This window comes from Falco biarmicus, chromosome 10 (genome assembly GCF_023638135.1).
Source record: "Falco biarmicus isolate bFalBia1 chromosome 10, bFalBia1.pri, whole genome shotgun sequence".
In the NCBI taxonomy this organism is placed as follows: Eukaryota; Metazoa; Chordata; class Aves; order Falconiformes; family Falconidae; genus Falco; species Falco biarmicus.
Window position 1 is genome coordinate 15,553,290 of NC_079297.1, and position 16,213 is coordinate 15,569,502.

Below are 16,213 nucleotides of genomic sequence, written 5' to 3' on the forward strand. Positions count from 1 at the left end.
GAGGGGAGCCGGGCTGTGCTGGCATGGGGTACAGCAGCATGGGGTGAGTCCATACCAGCTGATGGCATCCCTGGTCCCCTTCCTGCTCATGGCTCCAATCACGGTGCTGCTCTTCCCCAAGGCCAAGAGGGAGAGCCAGTGATTAATCCCCTCCATGCTGATCACAATATTGCAGAGAAACTCAGTGCTAAAGAGAAAAAGGGTCTTTTCTTTCTAATGATATGGAAAGAGAGATGGGGGAGATGGGGTGGGGTGAGGTGGGGTGGAATGGGATGGGATGGGATGGGATGGGATGGGATGGGATGGGTGGTCCCTGCCCCAGGGACCAGGCTGCAGCCAGGGTAAGGGATCGCATCCCATGGTGTCCCCACTGGTCAGACCTGCCCCCTTCTCTCCCTGCCTGGGACCAGGAGCAGCACCCGGAGGTGAGTTGCACGGGCACAGGCACAGGTCGTGGTGCACATCCCCAGGAGCGTCCACACAGGTGGAGGCAGTAGGTGTCCCACACCGAGGGTGCCAGCGGCATGGTGATGGGTTCCCCAGGGCCAGCGCGGAGAAGGTGACAGGCTCTGAGCTGTCTCACCTTCCCCCAGGCAACAGATGCGGGGTGAGATGGCACAGCGGGCACTGGCGCTGGCACTCTGCCTCTCCCTGGCCACAGCGGCATCCACCAACTGCGTGACCCAGTGCTCCCTCTGCACAGCACAGACCCACGGCACTGAGAGCAGCATCTGGCCCCTGGTGAGTGCTGGCCCCATGCAGCCATTGGGGGGGGGGGGGGTCCCAGCAGCGGGGGCATCGTGGGTGCCAGTGCATGGTGAGCAAAGCTGGGTGTTGCCACAGTGATGGTTGTGGGCACCCCAGGGTGCTGGGAAGGTGCAAGCTTCGGCTCCTGGCTGAGCCTGGCAGCATGGTGAGCACGGACTCCTGGGCTTGGGGCAGGGGCACCCATGGCACGGGGTGGGAGGAAGGCAGGGGATCACCCTGAGCAGTGGGGTGATGCTGGCGGGCACCCTGGGGCCGCTGCGGCCGCTGTCTTGCAGATGTGCCTGTGGGAATGCCAGGGCTCCTCGCCACCCGGACCTGAGTGGGAGATGTGCAGGAAGGCGCTGGCGCTCCTGGCCCCGCTGGTGGCCCTGGCCGAAGGGACAGACCCATCCCCTCAGGGGGCAGAGGAGGACGAGGCAGAGCTGGAGCAGGAGCTGGGTCCTGGGGAGCTGCTGATGGCACCGGCCAAGCGCTATGGGGGCTTCATGAAGAAGATGGCCAAGGGGAAGCTGCTTGCCCTGCTGCGCGAGAATGCCCACAGCAAGGGCAGCTTCAGCAAGAAGTTCGGGGGCTTTGGCCGCAAGCCGGGGGAGCGGGCGGCCCCTGAGGACTACCTGGGGCCGGTGGGCGCTGGGGCTGAGGAGCCCACGGGCGCTGGGGCCGAGGGGCAGGAGCTGGCAGAGCTGCACAAGCGTTATGGTGGCTTCATGCGCCGGATCCGGCCCAAGCTCAAGTGGGACAATCAAAAGCGCTATGGAGGCTTCCTGCGGCGGCAGTTCAAGGTCACCACACGGTCAGACGAGGACCCCAGCGCCTACTCAGGGGAGGTCTCGGACCTATAGAGCCAGGTGTGGGATGGGCGGCACCACGGTCCCCACACTGCCAGCCCAGACTGCGCCATTACCCCCAGCCCCAGCCCCCGCCCAGCCCGGTGTGGCCGGTGTCACCCCTGCCTCGTCCCCCTAGGCGACCATGGGTCAGTCCCCCTCCCCAGTTGTCCCTCTCTGGTTCACCTGCCCATCCCTTAGGGACCCTGTGCATCGAGGGGACAGCACCACTCCTCCGGCTGCTGGTGGTGTGGCCGTGGATCCAGCCCCAGGGCTCCAGGGGGCAAATCAAGGTGGGGGGACATATCCTGCACCCTGCCGCAGCTGCAGAATTGCAGCTGGGTCTGGAAAACATCACAGCTGATGTACAGGGCAATGGCCTCTGAGCAGTGGGAAGGATGAAATGGGGCAGGATCAGGCCCTCTGGGCTGGTAGATGGCTCACACAGCCAGCACCACCGTGGGGAGAGGGGGCTGGGCAGGGCTGGTGCCACGGAACCATCACCGGGGCAGGCAGCCGGCTGAGCACAACCCCAACTCCCCTCCCGGAGCCACTCGCCACCTCCCACCTGTCCCAGCGCCCGCCTGGTGCCCCTGGGCTTCCCCCTCCAAGAACGACCCCCGAGGCAGGGTTCGACCCCTGCCCCAGCCCCTGCTCCCCCCCGCAGCCAATAAAAGGCAGATGCCAATGAAGCTGAAGCCGTGCCAGGTGCTGAGCATCTTCCACAGTGAGGACCAAGCCCTCAGCATGAGGGAACCATGCACCCCAAGCTGGGGCCTGAGGGGGCTGTGGGTGCCCAGGCCTGGGATACCACACAGGCAGCGCATGGTGGCACCTTCCTTGTGCCACGGGTGCCAAGGGGGAATGTGGGACCCCACACACCCCATCGCTGCTGCCACAGGGGAGGCAGGGCCCCCCAGCCCAGCAAGGGCAGGGATGCTCAGGTGCACCCCAGGTGCTGGCTGGGGACCTCCCGCAGCACAGCGGGACCACCCACTCACCCCCAGCTGCACCCAGGGGAGGCTCCCGGGGGAATCATGGCAGCTGCCCCAGCAGGGAAGGGCAGTGGGCAAGCTGTCCCCTTCCCCCTCATGCTTTGAGGAGGGCACAAGCCCACCGGCAGCAGCTCAGTGCTGAGAACACCCAGCCTGGGCAGCAGCCCTCCTGTTGAGTATCTCCTCTGTGGCCTCACTCTCCACAAGGCATCATCACCTCATGTGCCAGCCATGGCCCAGGCGCCGGCTGCGGGGTGGGAATGGGGGGAGGTCACTGCAGAGCACTGGCACGCTCAGCTCACCCAAGGCACAGGCTGTGGCCAGCACCTGGCCTGCCTGCACCCCGCTTTGGGCACACCAGCTCAGCTCCCAGAGAACGGGGGCACCTAAAGATGCAGCTGGCCAGATGCTGGTCTGTCCTTGCCCTTGGGGGGGGCTGCTCCCCTCCCTCACGCTACCCAGGGGAAGCAGCACCATAACCCCCATCCCAACCTCCAGCTCCTGCTGTCTTCCCTCCCTGTGCAGCACACCACGGGGCTGTGCAGGATGAGACCCCCCTCCCACCTCACTGCAGGACATACAGGCCCCCCACCCCACCACGCACCCCCAGTGCCTGTGACCAGGTACAGCCCCAAGCACGGGGACACAGGGGTGTGCAGGAGCAGCACAGGACTCTTCACTTTTATTATAAAAATATCTTGCAAGCAAAAAGAAAAAAAAAAGGAAAGTCTGTACAAGCAGTCACATGATTCTCAAAGCGTCACCAGGCCCCCCTGCCCCCCCGCAGCAGCCACGGGGGGCCAGCCCCATGCCTGCCTGCTGCTGCAAGGCCACCTGGGTGCTGCAGGAGCCAGCGATGCGGTGGCACATGGAAGACACTTGTCCCCACGGGTGGGCTGCGGGGAGTCTGCCTGGCCCCCGCAGCAGAGCTGCGGGGGGGCCATGTAAAACTCTTAGAAACTCTACAGGGCTTAGAGGTCTTTACTGAGGCCTCTGTCTTAATTTTGCACATCTTATTCTAGTGTTAAGTACACAGCAGTACACCCACGTACAACACAAAACATTGGGGTTTAGCTCTAAAAATTAATAGTTACATGTCAAACAGTCAAAACATGTTACACAGTACCTGTGGGGAGCTCCGGGAGGGTGCCAGGCTGGCGGGGGCACCCGCAGCCCAGCCGGCGTGGAGCTGCACACTTTGTACAAGCCTGGGGCAGCGCTGGTGGGTCCCTGTGTGGGGCAAGGCTGTGCAGAGGACGAGGAGGAGGAGGATGCTCGGTGCCAGGAAGCTGTACCTGGAGCCTCCCCGGGCAGCAGGATGGGGGACAGCCTGCAGCAGGGGGGCTCGGCTCACCAGCCTTCCCAGCCTTATTGGCCTTGGTGCGAGACAGAAGTCCCGCAGAAGGGACACTTGGGAAGAGAGAGGTGGACGCTTCGGTCCTTCCTTTAAAGCCAAAGTTTGTTTTCAGGTGCCGGCAGCAGAAGGCAGCACAGGGGCCCCAGCTGGTCCCTGCAGGGTCAGGGCACTGTGGGAAGCTGTGCGAGCCTGGCCAGGCAGCAGCATCCCCATGGCAGCTGGCACAGAGTCACTGTCCCCATCCCCTCAGCCCGGCTGGAGCTTCTCAAGGAGCGGCTGGCAGGCAAACCTGGCACCCCAAGGCTGAACAGCCCCAAAGGGATGGAGCTGGCAGCCCCAGGACCAAGTTGCCCTCCAAAACTGGGTCTCTGTGGGGGGGAGCCAACCCTCACAGTATTGGTGGCTCCACTTCCATCCCAAAACGCGGGTACCGCAGTGCATCTTCACATCACTCTTGGTGCTTCCAAGAAAACCCTCCTGGAGAGGAGCAGGGCGGCTCCCCGTGAGACAGGGGGTCCCGGCAGCCACTGCAGCCTTGCTCATTTCCTCGGGATCTGGACGCTGGCATACTCTGAGCTGGCCTCCTCAGGGCGCGGGGCCGGTCGCCTGGGTGCCTTGCTGAGGTGCACCATGTCCAGGTCGGCGTAGGTGAGGTTGTCATCACTGGTGGGTGCCTGGCTGGTCTGGATGCAGGCGTACTCTGACTGCTGGCTCATCTCCACCATCCGGCGGATGGTCTTCCTCTCTCTGTCAAAGTTCAGGTCTGCGTAGGTCAGGTTGTTGGGGTCGGACTCCTGTGTGAGGCACCAAAAGTTCCTCCTCTGGGAGGACAAGAGAGGAGCCCCCACCGTGTCCACCCAGGCACCAACCCAAAGCCCCTCACTGAGATCAATCCGGCTGCAGCTGTGACCTGGGACAGCTCAGTCGCTGCTTGTACAGGGGGAAACAATCCTGCAGCAATGCTTTACCCCACGCTACATCTTCAAAACCATCAGCCACAGCTGCCACTGACAGCCTTGGGAGCCACCACCGCGATTCAAGAGCCACCACTGCAGCCCTGCCATCACCCCATCCTGGCAGGGCTGGGCAGGGGCCAGGCTGCCCAGCGATGCCCACGTGGGAGCTGGCAGAGGCTGGGTGGGACAGGCAGATTGATGCTGATCACGACTTTGCCCGCAACGGCGTCACCAAATGCAAAATAACTCCACAAATAGCCTGGCCGGCTATCGCACAGCTGGTTCTGCAGGCAGCACTAACCCAGACTTTCCTGGGAGGAGGAGGAGGAGGAGAGAGGGCGAAGGCAGAAAAGATGCTGGGAAGTGGCTACCCCATCCCTGGGGCAGCTTCTCTTCCCTCTCCAGCCACAGCGTGGAGACACTGAGATGTTTCACAGGGGAACCACCACCCTCCACTGGAGACACGGAGGTGTTTCACGCAGGAACCACCACTCTCCAGCTCCTGCCTCTGCCCCTGGCCCGGCTCCCTCCCTGCGTGCGGGGTCAAGCAACACACCTGGGTAGTGGCCTCGCTGCTCTTCTCCGGCTCGTGTAACCTGAAAGGGGGAACAAAATAAGTCAGATCGACTGAGCGCCCCGTTGCCTCTTCCCTAGTGATGGAGCAGCTGGGGAGGTTCAGATGCAAAACCAAGTCCTTGCAGCAGCACGAGTCCTCACCAGTGAGCATCTGCTCACGTCCTGGTCCAGCTACACCTCTGCAGGCTGGGGAGCTGGCTCCCACCTGCTCATTCAGCCTCACCAAAAGCCAAGAGTTTGGGTACAAGATCACTGCAGGGGCAGAACCACAACCAGGGAGACTGGCAAAGCTTGCGCTCCTGCCTTTCCTTTTGCAACAAACGGGCATCCAGCTCCATCCTGATCCCAAGGGACCCCCTTTGCAGGCTGGAGGTGTCCAGCTCAGAGTGCTCACGAGTCACTCAGTGACTAGAGAAGATGTGAACTTACCTAGCAGATGGTGAGCTTTTACCTGCCAGAAGAAAAATAGTTTAGGAAAGAAATAGTTTAGGAAACAACATACACACACCACCCCCACCCACCCCCAGCTTCCCCGGGCACGCAAGCCCACATGCAGAGTGCAGAGACTGCTGCAGGAGCAGATATGCATCTTTTCCCAGAGGCAAGTTCCTGCAGTTTTGTGGAGTTTCACTCCATTTACCACATGCTCCTGGCAGAGGGCAGGGGGGTGTCAGACATTTTAGGTACCAGGAACAACACGTTTGCTGCTGGCAGGCACTGGCGCGCAGCAGCAAGCAGGCAGAGCTTTCCCTGCAGCCTGCAAACAACCTGGCCAGCTCTGCTCCATCCTGCCCTTTGGGCAGGAGCTGCAGCAGCACAGGCATGAATTCAGCCTCCAAGCAGTGATGCTCAGGAGAGAGGGAGAAGGGGGTCGGGAGCAGCTGCTTCCTCGCCATGCACTTGGTTCCTTACCCTTGCTCTGCTTTGCTCGGATGAGGTAAAGAATGGCAGCCACCAGCAGTGCCAGCACAGTGCAGACCACTCCCACCACAATATAGATGAGCAGCAAATTGCCTGAAACATGAAAGAAAAGGGTCACCACGGGCCTGAAAACACTGGTACCAACCATGTCCCTGCAGCCTTACAGCTGGGTAGACCTGATGACGCCTGAATCACAGACAATGACAGCTCAGTACCTGCCAGCATCACGCCCCTCCTCCCTCCCCCCTCCCCCACCGTGGAGATTTGTGTCCTTGAACCAGATTCTGGTGGGAGTTTGAGCTTTCTCAGGCAAGTGACATCTTACAGTCTCCCCGGCAGGGACAACAGCCTAGTGGCTTCCACGCACCATTATATGTCTGGGACCAGTCGCTCAGTCCATCTCTGGCTGGGGCAGCGATCCGCAGGGTGGCCGTCCTGCTGATGGGGTCCTGGGCGTCGTGCACCACTCGGCAGGTGAACACGGACCCGTTCTTCTCCTCCGTCGCTTGGACCTGCAGCAGGCTGCTCAGCTCAAACAAGCCCTGTGGGGTCTCCACCGGCTGGGAGGTGTTCTCCACCTTTATCTCCGTCCCATTCTCCAGCCAGGTGATGGTCACCCCTCGCGGGTAAAACCCCTTCACGTGGCAGGTGAAGTTCGCGGTCTTGTTCACCTCAGAGAGGCTCGGCAGGTCAGCATCCACGTGGACACTGGGGGAAACTGGGAAGAAAGGCAGCACCTGGTGCCTGGTGTCCCCTGGCTCTGCTCCCCGCAGGGTGCCCTGTCCCTGCCCCAGGACCCCCAGCCCCACAGAAGCTGGGCACCTCAAGCGCCGACTCCCCTCCCAGCCCTCACCTCGCAGGGCTTTGCTGAGCTGGTACGTCCCCGTCAGCGGGGCCGTCAGCGTGAGGTGCTGCACCGCGCAGATGAGCTGTGAGCGGACGTCGTCCTCCTTCAGCATCACCGTCAGGGTGCTGGACATGTTGTAGGAGGATTTCAGTTGCTCAGGGGTGATGATCTGGGGCTGCCGAGCCAAAATTGGGCTCCTGTCCTTGAACCATTTCACGCTGATGTCTCTGGGGAAGAAGCCCCCGGCCGTGCAGGTGAAAGGCACCGACTGCCCCGGCCCCACTCTGTGCTGGGGCCCGGACACAACCGGGGGGCTGGGTTTGGCTGTGGGAAGAAGTGTGGGGCCATCAGACCAGGCTCTGCCACCCCCAGCCGGCGCCAGGGCTGCAGGGAGCGGGGTCTCCTGTGGGGGCACAGATTTGCCCGGGGGTGGCCCACAGAACCCTCCTGGGACCGGCCCCCGAGCCCCTTCCCCATCTCCGCTCACCCACAGCAGAGCCCACCGTGCTGGGCTGGGCTGTGCTGGGGGCTGCGCCCAGCAGGGCTGGCATCCACCGGGAGCTGCTCTGGGAGCCCCACTCACCGTGCACGGACACCTCTGTGCCCTTGCCGTGCTGAAACACCTGAACACCACCCAGTGATTTGCTGAACTTCACACAGTAATAGCTGCCGGCATCCTCGAGGCGAGCATCCATGATGTGGATGGTGAAGTCCACATCAGACCCACTGACTGCCCTCGTCACACGAGGGAAAGAGCCTGTCTGGTCGTAAATGGTCTCGTTCTCGCTGCCCCAGCCCTTCAGCCACTTCACAGGGCCAAGGGGACCACCTCCGGACGTGGTGCAGGTCAGGGTGAACATCTTCCCCTTGTTCACCGACACCTTGGTCTGGGGCTGCTGCAGCTGGAAGCTCTGACCCGCCTGGGCACCCGCACCTGGGGAAAAAACAGACCAAGTCCCACCTGGCACCACACGCCTGGCCAGGGTCCCCACCTGCCCTCCCCAGCCACGGGACAGGCTGGACACACAGCTCTGGTCAGCGGGGCCCCTGGGTGACAGGGTTGTGCCAGCACCAGGAGCCCAGGGGAGAGGCTGCGGTTACAGCAGCTGGCACAGACCTCTGCCCGCAGGTCACAGCGGTGGAGCTGGCCGGAGCTTTGCTAGATAACAGCACATGGCATGTATTCTGCACAGCTAAAACATCGAGCACATCCCAGCTGCCCACACACGCCGTGCCACCTTCTGTAGCCGCTTGGCTTTGTCAGTCAGGAGGAGACAAGGGCACAAAATGCAAGGTGCTCCAGAAAGCAAGCTCCCCTTGCAGATGCAATACCGTGTTTTCTGCGCTGAACCTGCCCCATTTCTGCACCGAAGCCAAGCCTCCGTGAGGCCAGCAGAGCACAGCCATTAGCCGTACCGGTGCCAGCCAGGCAGACGCCATTCCCGCTTGTCACCAACAGAGGAGAGCAGTCCCCTTCGGAGCACCTCAATAGCAACATTCCCTAATCCAGCCAACCGTCCCCGCACAAACAGAAAGGTGCTGTCCCAAGCGACCCCCACCTAAGCACCCATGGGTGCCAACGCAACTTCCCGCATGCACTGTCAGGCTGGGAGAAACTCCCAAGGTCTCCAGGAAAAGAGCAGGGTCTCCGCTCTCCCCAAGGACAGGCAATACCAAAACCCATCTCGGCGGACCTGCAGCCAGAGCCGGCAGGGACAAGGGTCTGAGCTCACCGCCGCATCAGTGCGGTGCACCAGGAGCCGGTGCTGCTGCTCCCCAAAAACAGCTGCAGGAGAAGGAAGAGCCACCGCGCAGCACTGCTCCTCCAGGGGTTAACTTCGGCAGTGCTTGCCATGCCGATATAGTTATTGCAACTGAATCGAATGAGATTTCAATACAGGTCACTGCTCAAAGGAACATTTTAAAGCAACGTGTGAGAGAGGTGGGAGAACCACTTAAATCTGCCTGCTGCTAACAGGGGCCAGGCACTGCTGACTGCTGCAGTCCCGGAGCTGGCAAGTGGCACACAGAACCAGTGTCACGCTCACACAGAATCATAGAATCTTTAAGATTAAAAGACCTTTAAGATCAAGTCCAATCATTAACCCAGGACTGCCAAGTCCACCACCAAACCACATCCCCAAGCATCGCATCTATGCATTTTTTAAACACTTCCCAGGATGGCGATAACCAGAGACTACTATATCTGAGCAGGTAACTCCTGCTGCAGCTGAGCAGCATTGGGCACGTATGGACCAGCATCCTGGGCATGTGGGAGCCGCATCAGCACAGCCGGCTCCCCAGCCTTGTTGGCTGGAGGGCTCCAGCTGCACCCCACATCTCTCACAGCAGAAAAACCCAGGGCAGCGACTCCTGCAAACACTGCCCTTGGAACCTCCACAGCCCCCGCCGCAGCCACCCCTAGCATGGGACAAAACTCTCGGCTGGATGTTCCCAGGAGGACCCACTGCAGGATGAGCTGCTCTGACCCCTCTCAGCCACAGCTGGCTCCTACTGGAGAGGATTTTTGGCAGCTGTTAATCCCTTCTGACTTCCAGTGGTATTTGATGTACCCACAGATGTTCTCACTGCACAATTACTCAGTCTCAATGGCCAAAGTCACCAGGACCCCACTTTCTACAGACTCCCCAGGTTAAAAACCTTTTGCCCAGGGCATTAGTCCGTTGCCTCCCCGGCACAGGCTGATGCTTGCAGCCAAAACCTTCAGCCCTTGGTGCTTCCCTTTGAAGCCACGCCAAGGCTGATGCAGTAGTAGCACTCAGCACCAAAACAAGTTTGTCCCATAAGACAAGCACAAAAGCATGGAAACCTGATTAGTGTCACGTCCGAATGAGTCGTTCAGGCTGAGCCTCTTCTGTCTTGTGTCTGAGCAGCAGCACCCTGAGCTTCTGCAAGGTGAGGGGAGCCCACATTTCTCAGCTGACCCCCCAAATCGGGGCGAGTCCGGGCCCTCAGCAGGAGCTCGTGCAGCCCTGCGCAGAGCAGGGCTGTGACACAGGGCATGCATTGCCAGCCTCCGCTGCTGTGGCACCTCCCGAGCTTGCTGCCTCCTGCCCCCAGACCTTTCGCAAGAAGCAGTTGAGAAATGCCCAGAGGAAGTCTGAAAGGCATCATCCACCTCTTGCTGAGCCTCCACATGGGGACACGACGCAGGCGGGGGACTGGGCTGCCCTGGGCACAGAGCACCCACCGCACAGACCCCCCAGCCCCTTCCCATGCCCAGGGTGGTCACATTGCTAATTGTTCACTCCACCAAGTTGGGCAAATGAAACCAGTGCTGCCACACCACGCATTAGCAGGTGGCATTGCAATGCAGCAAGGGCTGTGCAGCCTGCGTGCAGCCGTGGGAAGCAGGGGCCAGGAGCCAGGCTCCCTCCCCCTGCAGGGGCTCTGTGCCCTGTGATGAACGCATCACTCACTGCTCCTCTCTACAATCCTGTGTAAAAGCAACTTCTGCAGGGTGGTGACCCACCCTCAAGGTGTCTCCTCGAGGGTCCACTGCACCGGGGAGAGCTGCCCTGCTCAGGGGGCCCAGCGCCACCCCGCTCAGCCAAGCCCAGCCCAGCCCGCAGCCAGCCAAGCGCTTCCTCTTCATCCTCCCTCCCTCCATCTGTCCAGTTCCCCACGAGGCACATGCCACGCCAGAGGGGACAGAGCCAGGGGAAGCACCCGCCTTGGGGTCCCGGAGCCGACCCCAGCGCCGGAGCATGGTCAGGGCGAGCAGCACGAGCGCTGCCCGGCCTCAAAGCACATTTCTTTGCAGCGATGGGGTCTCAGAGCAACACCTGCAAAAGCACCGGGCAGTTAAACCATGCGTGGCTGGGTGAAGCCATGCCCGGGGCCAGAGCCCCCCACCACCTCGGCACAAGGCTTCTGCCTCCCTGGGGTTCCAGGGGGGTATTTGCTTTGCAGGCAGCAGGGCTGCCTCTGCAAGAACCCACGTTTGCAGCCAGGCTGCCGATGGTCTGCATGCATCTCACACCGCCCAGCCTGCATCACCTCCTCGCCGGGCAGCGGTGTGAGAGCACCCTGCCTGCTCCTTGCACCAAGGGATTTGCAGGCAGGGCGCGTGCTGTCGGGCAGCGACAGGCTGCCAGAGGTGCCACTGCAGTGGGGCTTTTCTGGCGGTGCTGCTGCTTCCAGAACAGCCAGGGAATAAGGGGCTTCATGCTGCCCCCAGCACAGCCTGCCAGGAGGCACCACTGGCAGCGCTCAGTCTCTCGGTCACTGCGGAGAACACCCTGTGGCTCTACAGAGCCTCTCAGATAGGACTAAATGAGTCTTTTCACATATTTTCCCCATGCATTCTGTTGTGAGCCACCACGTTACGGAGACTTTCACACACAGCTCTGCTTGGCCACTGCTCTTCAGATCACGCTGTGCAGGGTTTGCTGGAGATCTATTATAGGTGAGCTCCAGCCATGATATGCCGTGTTAACACCACACTGCCATAACAAAACCCACGCACACCTCCCGGCTGAGCAGCATGAGTCCAGTCAGGCCAACCAACTTCTCTACCTGCCTACCCGGCACCAGGGCTAACCTGATCCACCACGTGCTCAGAAACACCTTCAGACTCCAGCAGCAGCAGCACCCCAAGGATGCATCCACCACCCTCATCGTGGGAAAACACAAAGGGGAAGTTGATAGAAAACCCCAGTATATGCAAGTCAGAAAACGCAAAGTTTCCACTAAAGCTCCTTTCCTCCCTTCCCCCTGAAGGCAGCTTCTCCTTGTACCCAGCAGAAGATGTCTCTCCTCCTTCCCCTTTCTGGGTGCTCGCCCCAAGGAGTGGTGGGGCCAGGAACCTGGCTGAGCCCCCTCCCAGCAGAGATTTGCCAGCAGCCTGTGCGAGCCCTGTATGCTCACAACACACTCTTGCACCAGGAGTAGGATGCAGGGGGGGGTGGTCTTCATGCTGCAAACACATGGGACACACCACGATTTCTCACCACAAGCACCACTTCAGCGCAAACTTGCCTCCCACCCGCACATTCCCAGTGCCACCCAACGACACTATTTTCTCAGACATCAAATCACCTAGCATCAGAGTACGAACTGTTTGCCCCCAAGATCGAGGGGACTTTAGGTGCTCTGACCTTGTAGTCTGCTCTGTCTTATGCTCCAGAATTATCAAAGGGGTTTAGAGCCCTGAAAATCAGCACGTGGCTGTTCCCACGTAGGTGGGAGCACCCTCGCAATGCGGACCCAGAGCACTTCCAGCCCAGAGAAGAGGCACGAGCACATACATCGTGCTGCGCCTGGTCTGGCAGAGCCTCCCTCCTGTTATTCAGTTTAATTTGAGAGCAAAATAATCCCCAGCCCTCTCACTGCAGTGCAAGTTTTCCACCTCAGTGACACATTTTTTTTGCTATATTCCACCTTTTGAAGTATTTGATACTGAACAGATTGCCAGAGGCCGGGGTTTAATTCAGGAGAGGCTGCTCGGATGCTTCCTGATAAAAATAGATTTTAATTTTTTTTTTTCTTCCAAAGGAGCTGGGTAAGGAGCTCCAGGATGGTGAGAGGAGGGCTGCATGCTCCAGAAGCAACGTGCAGCTGGTCACCGGCATCCAAAGCTCCAAGATCACTCCTTAAAGGAACAGGCTGATGGGCAAGAGAAGCCCCAAAATAATCCTGCTGGAATTTCACCTGCAGTGGGGCTGCCGGCGGGGAACTAACAGGTGCTGCCTATAAAAGGGGCCTGGAATCCACAGTTCAGGGGAAGACAAGAAGAGACCTGGGGATAGCTGTCAAGTGCTATGCAAATCCCAGAGCAGCATGGGGACGGTTATAGTAAAGGCTATATTTTACATACGTGACATCAGAGGAAGCCTCGGATCACACGCAGCCACCATTTGCGAGCGTTCCTCCTACAGCATTAGCAGAAATTCAGCTTGAAAGCCAGAGCCCCACAACCAAACAGATTTCCTCTTTAGAGGAGGCTCTGGGAAACGCAGCTGAAACCCTCCATCAAGAAACGCCCGCACGGCACAGATTTTGCAACAGGGCTTTGCAATTTGGTTTCCCAGCATCTCACTCCTCTTTGTCCTACAGGAAGATCTCCTGCAGGACCTTCCCTTTTCCCTTTGCTTCTGCAGAAGCGCTGGTGAAGCAATTGCCCTCTGGCATGGGAGCCTGGGCCAGCTCTTCTGGAGTTCATGCTTAGCCTGAGCCGTGGCCCAGGAGGGGCTCACTGCAGGGTCTGCACTGTGTGGGGGTGGAAATTAAAAAAAAAAAAAAAAAAAAATTTCTATGTGCCTGCACCTGGAATCAGGGATGCAAAACACCCTGCAACCCGGGCCTTTCTGCCCCAGGACAGCTCTTTCCCTATAGCTGCCTTGGAAAAATGGGGTTCTTACTCCAAGGCCACGTTTAATTAACTCAGGAGCTTTGCTCAAGCCATTCTTTCAAGGCAGGAAATCGCAACGGTTCGCTGGAGCCGCTCTCGCCGCCAAAGCCTTCTTGGCTTTCAGCAACCGGGAGTTTTCAGCTCGGGGCCAACACTTCTCAGTTGTGATCAGGCAACTCAAAGCCAGGAGTGCCGTGCTGAAAGCATTTGCTTTCTGCTCAAGTTTGCGCTCAACTCTCTGCCCTAGTGAAGCTCTGACAGTCAACGTTTCCAATGGGCCTGGGAGAGCGTGGCTTTCCCTCCTGTGGGACAAGCGTGTCAACCACGTGGGAGCCTGGGCTGGGCTGCGTGTAGCAGGACCCAGTTGGAAGGTGCGCAATTTGGACAGATCAGGCAAAACACTCAGCAGTGCGATCTCCTGCACGTGCACTGCGATTGCCCCAGGAGGTTTGCCCAAAAAGCCCCATCCCTCCCCGAAGGTGCCGACAGCACCGGGCAGGGAGGACAGCAATTGCTTGGCGATACCGCCGGAGACGAAGAGCAGTGAAATGAAACATCCTAGAAAGGAAACATCCTTGAAAGCAGCAGCCACCATGGGGCTTCGCCGGCGGTGGGGCGAGAAACTTCCCACTGCTCATAAGGGAAGGGAAACAGGCGGGGAGCGGCGCGCGCTCTGATCATCCCTTCCCAGGCTGCATCCCCGAGCGCGCACCAGGGCCCGGTGGAGCCCCAGGGAGGGCTGGGGTACCCGCTGGGGTACCCGCTGGGGCTGGCGCAGCAGCCCGAGGTGGCCCCAGGCCAGCACTGGATGACACCAGGTGCCTGGGAGGACGATGCAATCCCACCGCTCCGGTGCTCAACAGTTGGGTAGAGCAGCCAGGACTGCGTACACCAGCGGGGGAAGCAGGAGGGCAGCAAGAAAAACAAGTTGCTGGCAGAGGAGGCCGGCAGCCCTCGCCAGCCCCCCCCTCGCCCGGCTCCACCGCTCCCCCATCCCCGGGCCGCTTGGAGATCTGCCTCGGAGGGAGCTGGCAAGGGGTGCCAGCACACGGGTGGAACAACATGCCTCTTCACGTCCCTGCCTGCTTCCCTCGTCTCGCTGGAAAAGGGGAATGTCCGCCTGGAAGTTTGCTTCCAGAGGGGCCGTCGAGAGAGCCCCCCTCCCCCCCAGCCGCCGCTCTAGGTCACCCCGCGGAAAGGTCAAACCGGGCGCGCGGCGGGGGGCAGCAGGGAGAGATGGAGGGGAGGGGGGATGGCAAAGGAGCCAAAGCGGCAGGGGGGGTGGCAGCAGGGGGGAGCCGGGCAGGGGCAGCCATGGCTTACCTGGCCAGCGCAGGCAGAGCAGCACCAGGCAGGTCAGCGGCCAGGCGGCGCGGCCGGGGCCCCGGGGCAGCGGCTCCATCGCGGCTCCGGCTGGGCAGCGCAGACCGGAGCGGCTTCAAAGCGCGGCTCCGCGGCGGGCTTCGATCGCGGCGGGCTTCGCTTTTTTATGTTAAAGGCAAAAAAAAAAAAAAAACGAAAACATAAAGGGAAAAAAAAAAAGCTGAATTGCAGCTGGAGAAGGAAATCGCTCTTCTCAGCCCCAAAATGAGGAAGGAGGGCTGCCCCCCGCCCCGCGGCTGCCCCCCCCGCCCCGCAGCACACGCGCGGCCCCGCCGCCCGCGGGCGCTGCCCGGGCCCTGGGGCTCTGACGGGGCCGCCGCGGCGGGGCCCCGGGCGGGCGCGTGCCCCGGTGCCGAGCGGAGCCGCGCCTGCCGCCCGCCGCCGCGCCGCCTCCGTTGCCGTGGCACCGGGGCGGGATGGGGCCGGCCCGGCGCGGGCCCCCCCCCCCCCGCGCTCCCCGCCCCGCGCTCAGGCCGCTTTCCCGGTGGCGGGGGCGAAGGCAGCACCGCCCGGCCCGGAGCGAAGTTGCTTTGGTAACGGCACCCCCGGTGCGCCGCCGCCTTAAGGTGGGCTGGGGGACACCCCCCGGGCCGGTGCCGCGGGACCCCCGGGCAGGGCTGCCAGGAGCCCCGGGGTGCCCGGCCCGCCCCGGGCCAGGAGGAAGCGCCCAGGGCAGGCTGGAGGAGGAAGCAGCTGGGGCAGAGGAAGGATGGTTGAGTGGCACCAGGGCTGCCAGGTGGGGGGCTGGGGTCCCCCAGCTGGCCACAGGCTTCCTGTGCCAGGGCCAGCGTGGCCACCAGCACGGCTTGGGGCCCTGTGCTGGAACTGGGGGGCAGGGTGCACGCAGCATCGGGGCTGCTGGACACGCAGGGTGATTTGTGCCCCCCAAGGGCCCACGGCTGAGCTGGGACAGCCGGTGGCAGGGGCACGAGTGGCATTGTGGCGGTGCCATGCAGGCAGGCCGGCTCAGCCCAGGAGGGTCCGAGCAAGGAGGGGACCCCAGTGCAGCACAGACCGCTGGGGTGGATGGCGATGGAGAGGGAAGACCTGTCCCTGTCTTGGCAGCATGGGGACATCCTCACGATGTCCCCTCATCAGGAACCTGTGGCAGGGAGAGGCAAGAGCCCGAGGCAGCTGCAATGGGAGATGAAACTGAGGGAGGGTGCCAAGGGCATCTGGATGAGAGCATCCCTAGGATGCACATCCCTGC

At 61.2% G+C, this 16,213-nt stretch overlaps 2 protein-coding genes across 2 annotated transcripts; one reads left to right on the top strand and one right to left on the bottom strand.

The window, feature by feature from the left end:
* The first annotated feature begins 573 nt into the window (after positions 1-573).
* On the top strand, positions 574-2,187 carry PDYN (prodynorphin). The gene is made up of 2 exons (XM_056354715.1): positions 574-741; positions 1,044-2,187. The coding sequence occupies exons 1-2, from the start codon at positions 601-603 to the stop codon at positions 1,608-1,610; spliced, it is 708 nt and encodes a 235-aa protein (XP_056210690.1). The 5' UTR covers positions 574-600; the 3' UTR covers positions 1,611-2,187.
* A 1,057-nt stretch (positions 2,188-3,244) lies between these two features.
* LOC130156185 (tyrosine-protein phosphatase non-receptor type substrate 1-like) lies at positions 3,245-15,080 on the bottom strand. The gene is made up of 8 exons (XM_056354480.1): positions 14,944-15,080; positions 7,831-8,181; positions 7,254-7,571; positions 6,768-7,118; positions 6,392-6,493; positions 5,909-5,930; positions 5,460-5,499; positions 3,245-4,741 (listed from the first exon to the last, which is right to left on the bottom strand). The coding sequence occupies exons 1-8, from the start codon at positions 15,020-15,022 to the stop codon at positions 4,487-4,489; spliced, it is 1,518 nt and encodes a 505-aa protein (XP_056210455.1). The 5' UTR covers positions 15,023-15,080; the 3' UTR covers positions 3,245-4,486.
* Between the last annotated feature and the right edge of the window lie 1,133 nt (positions 15,081-16,213).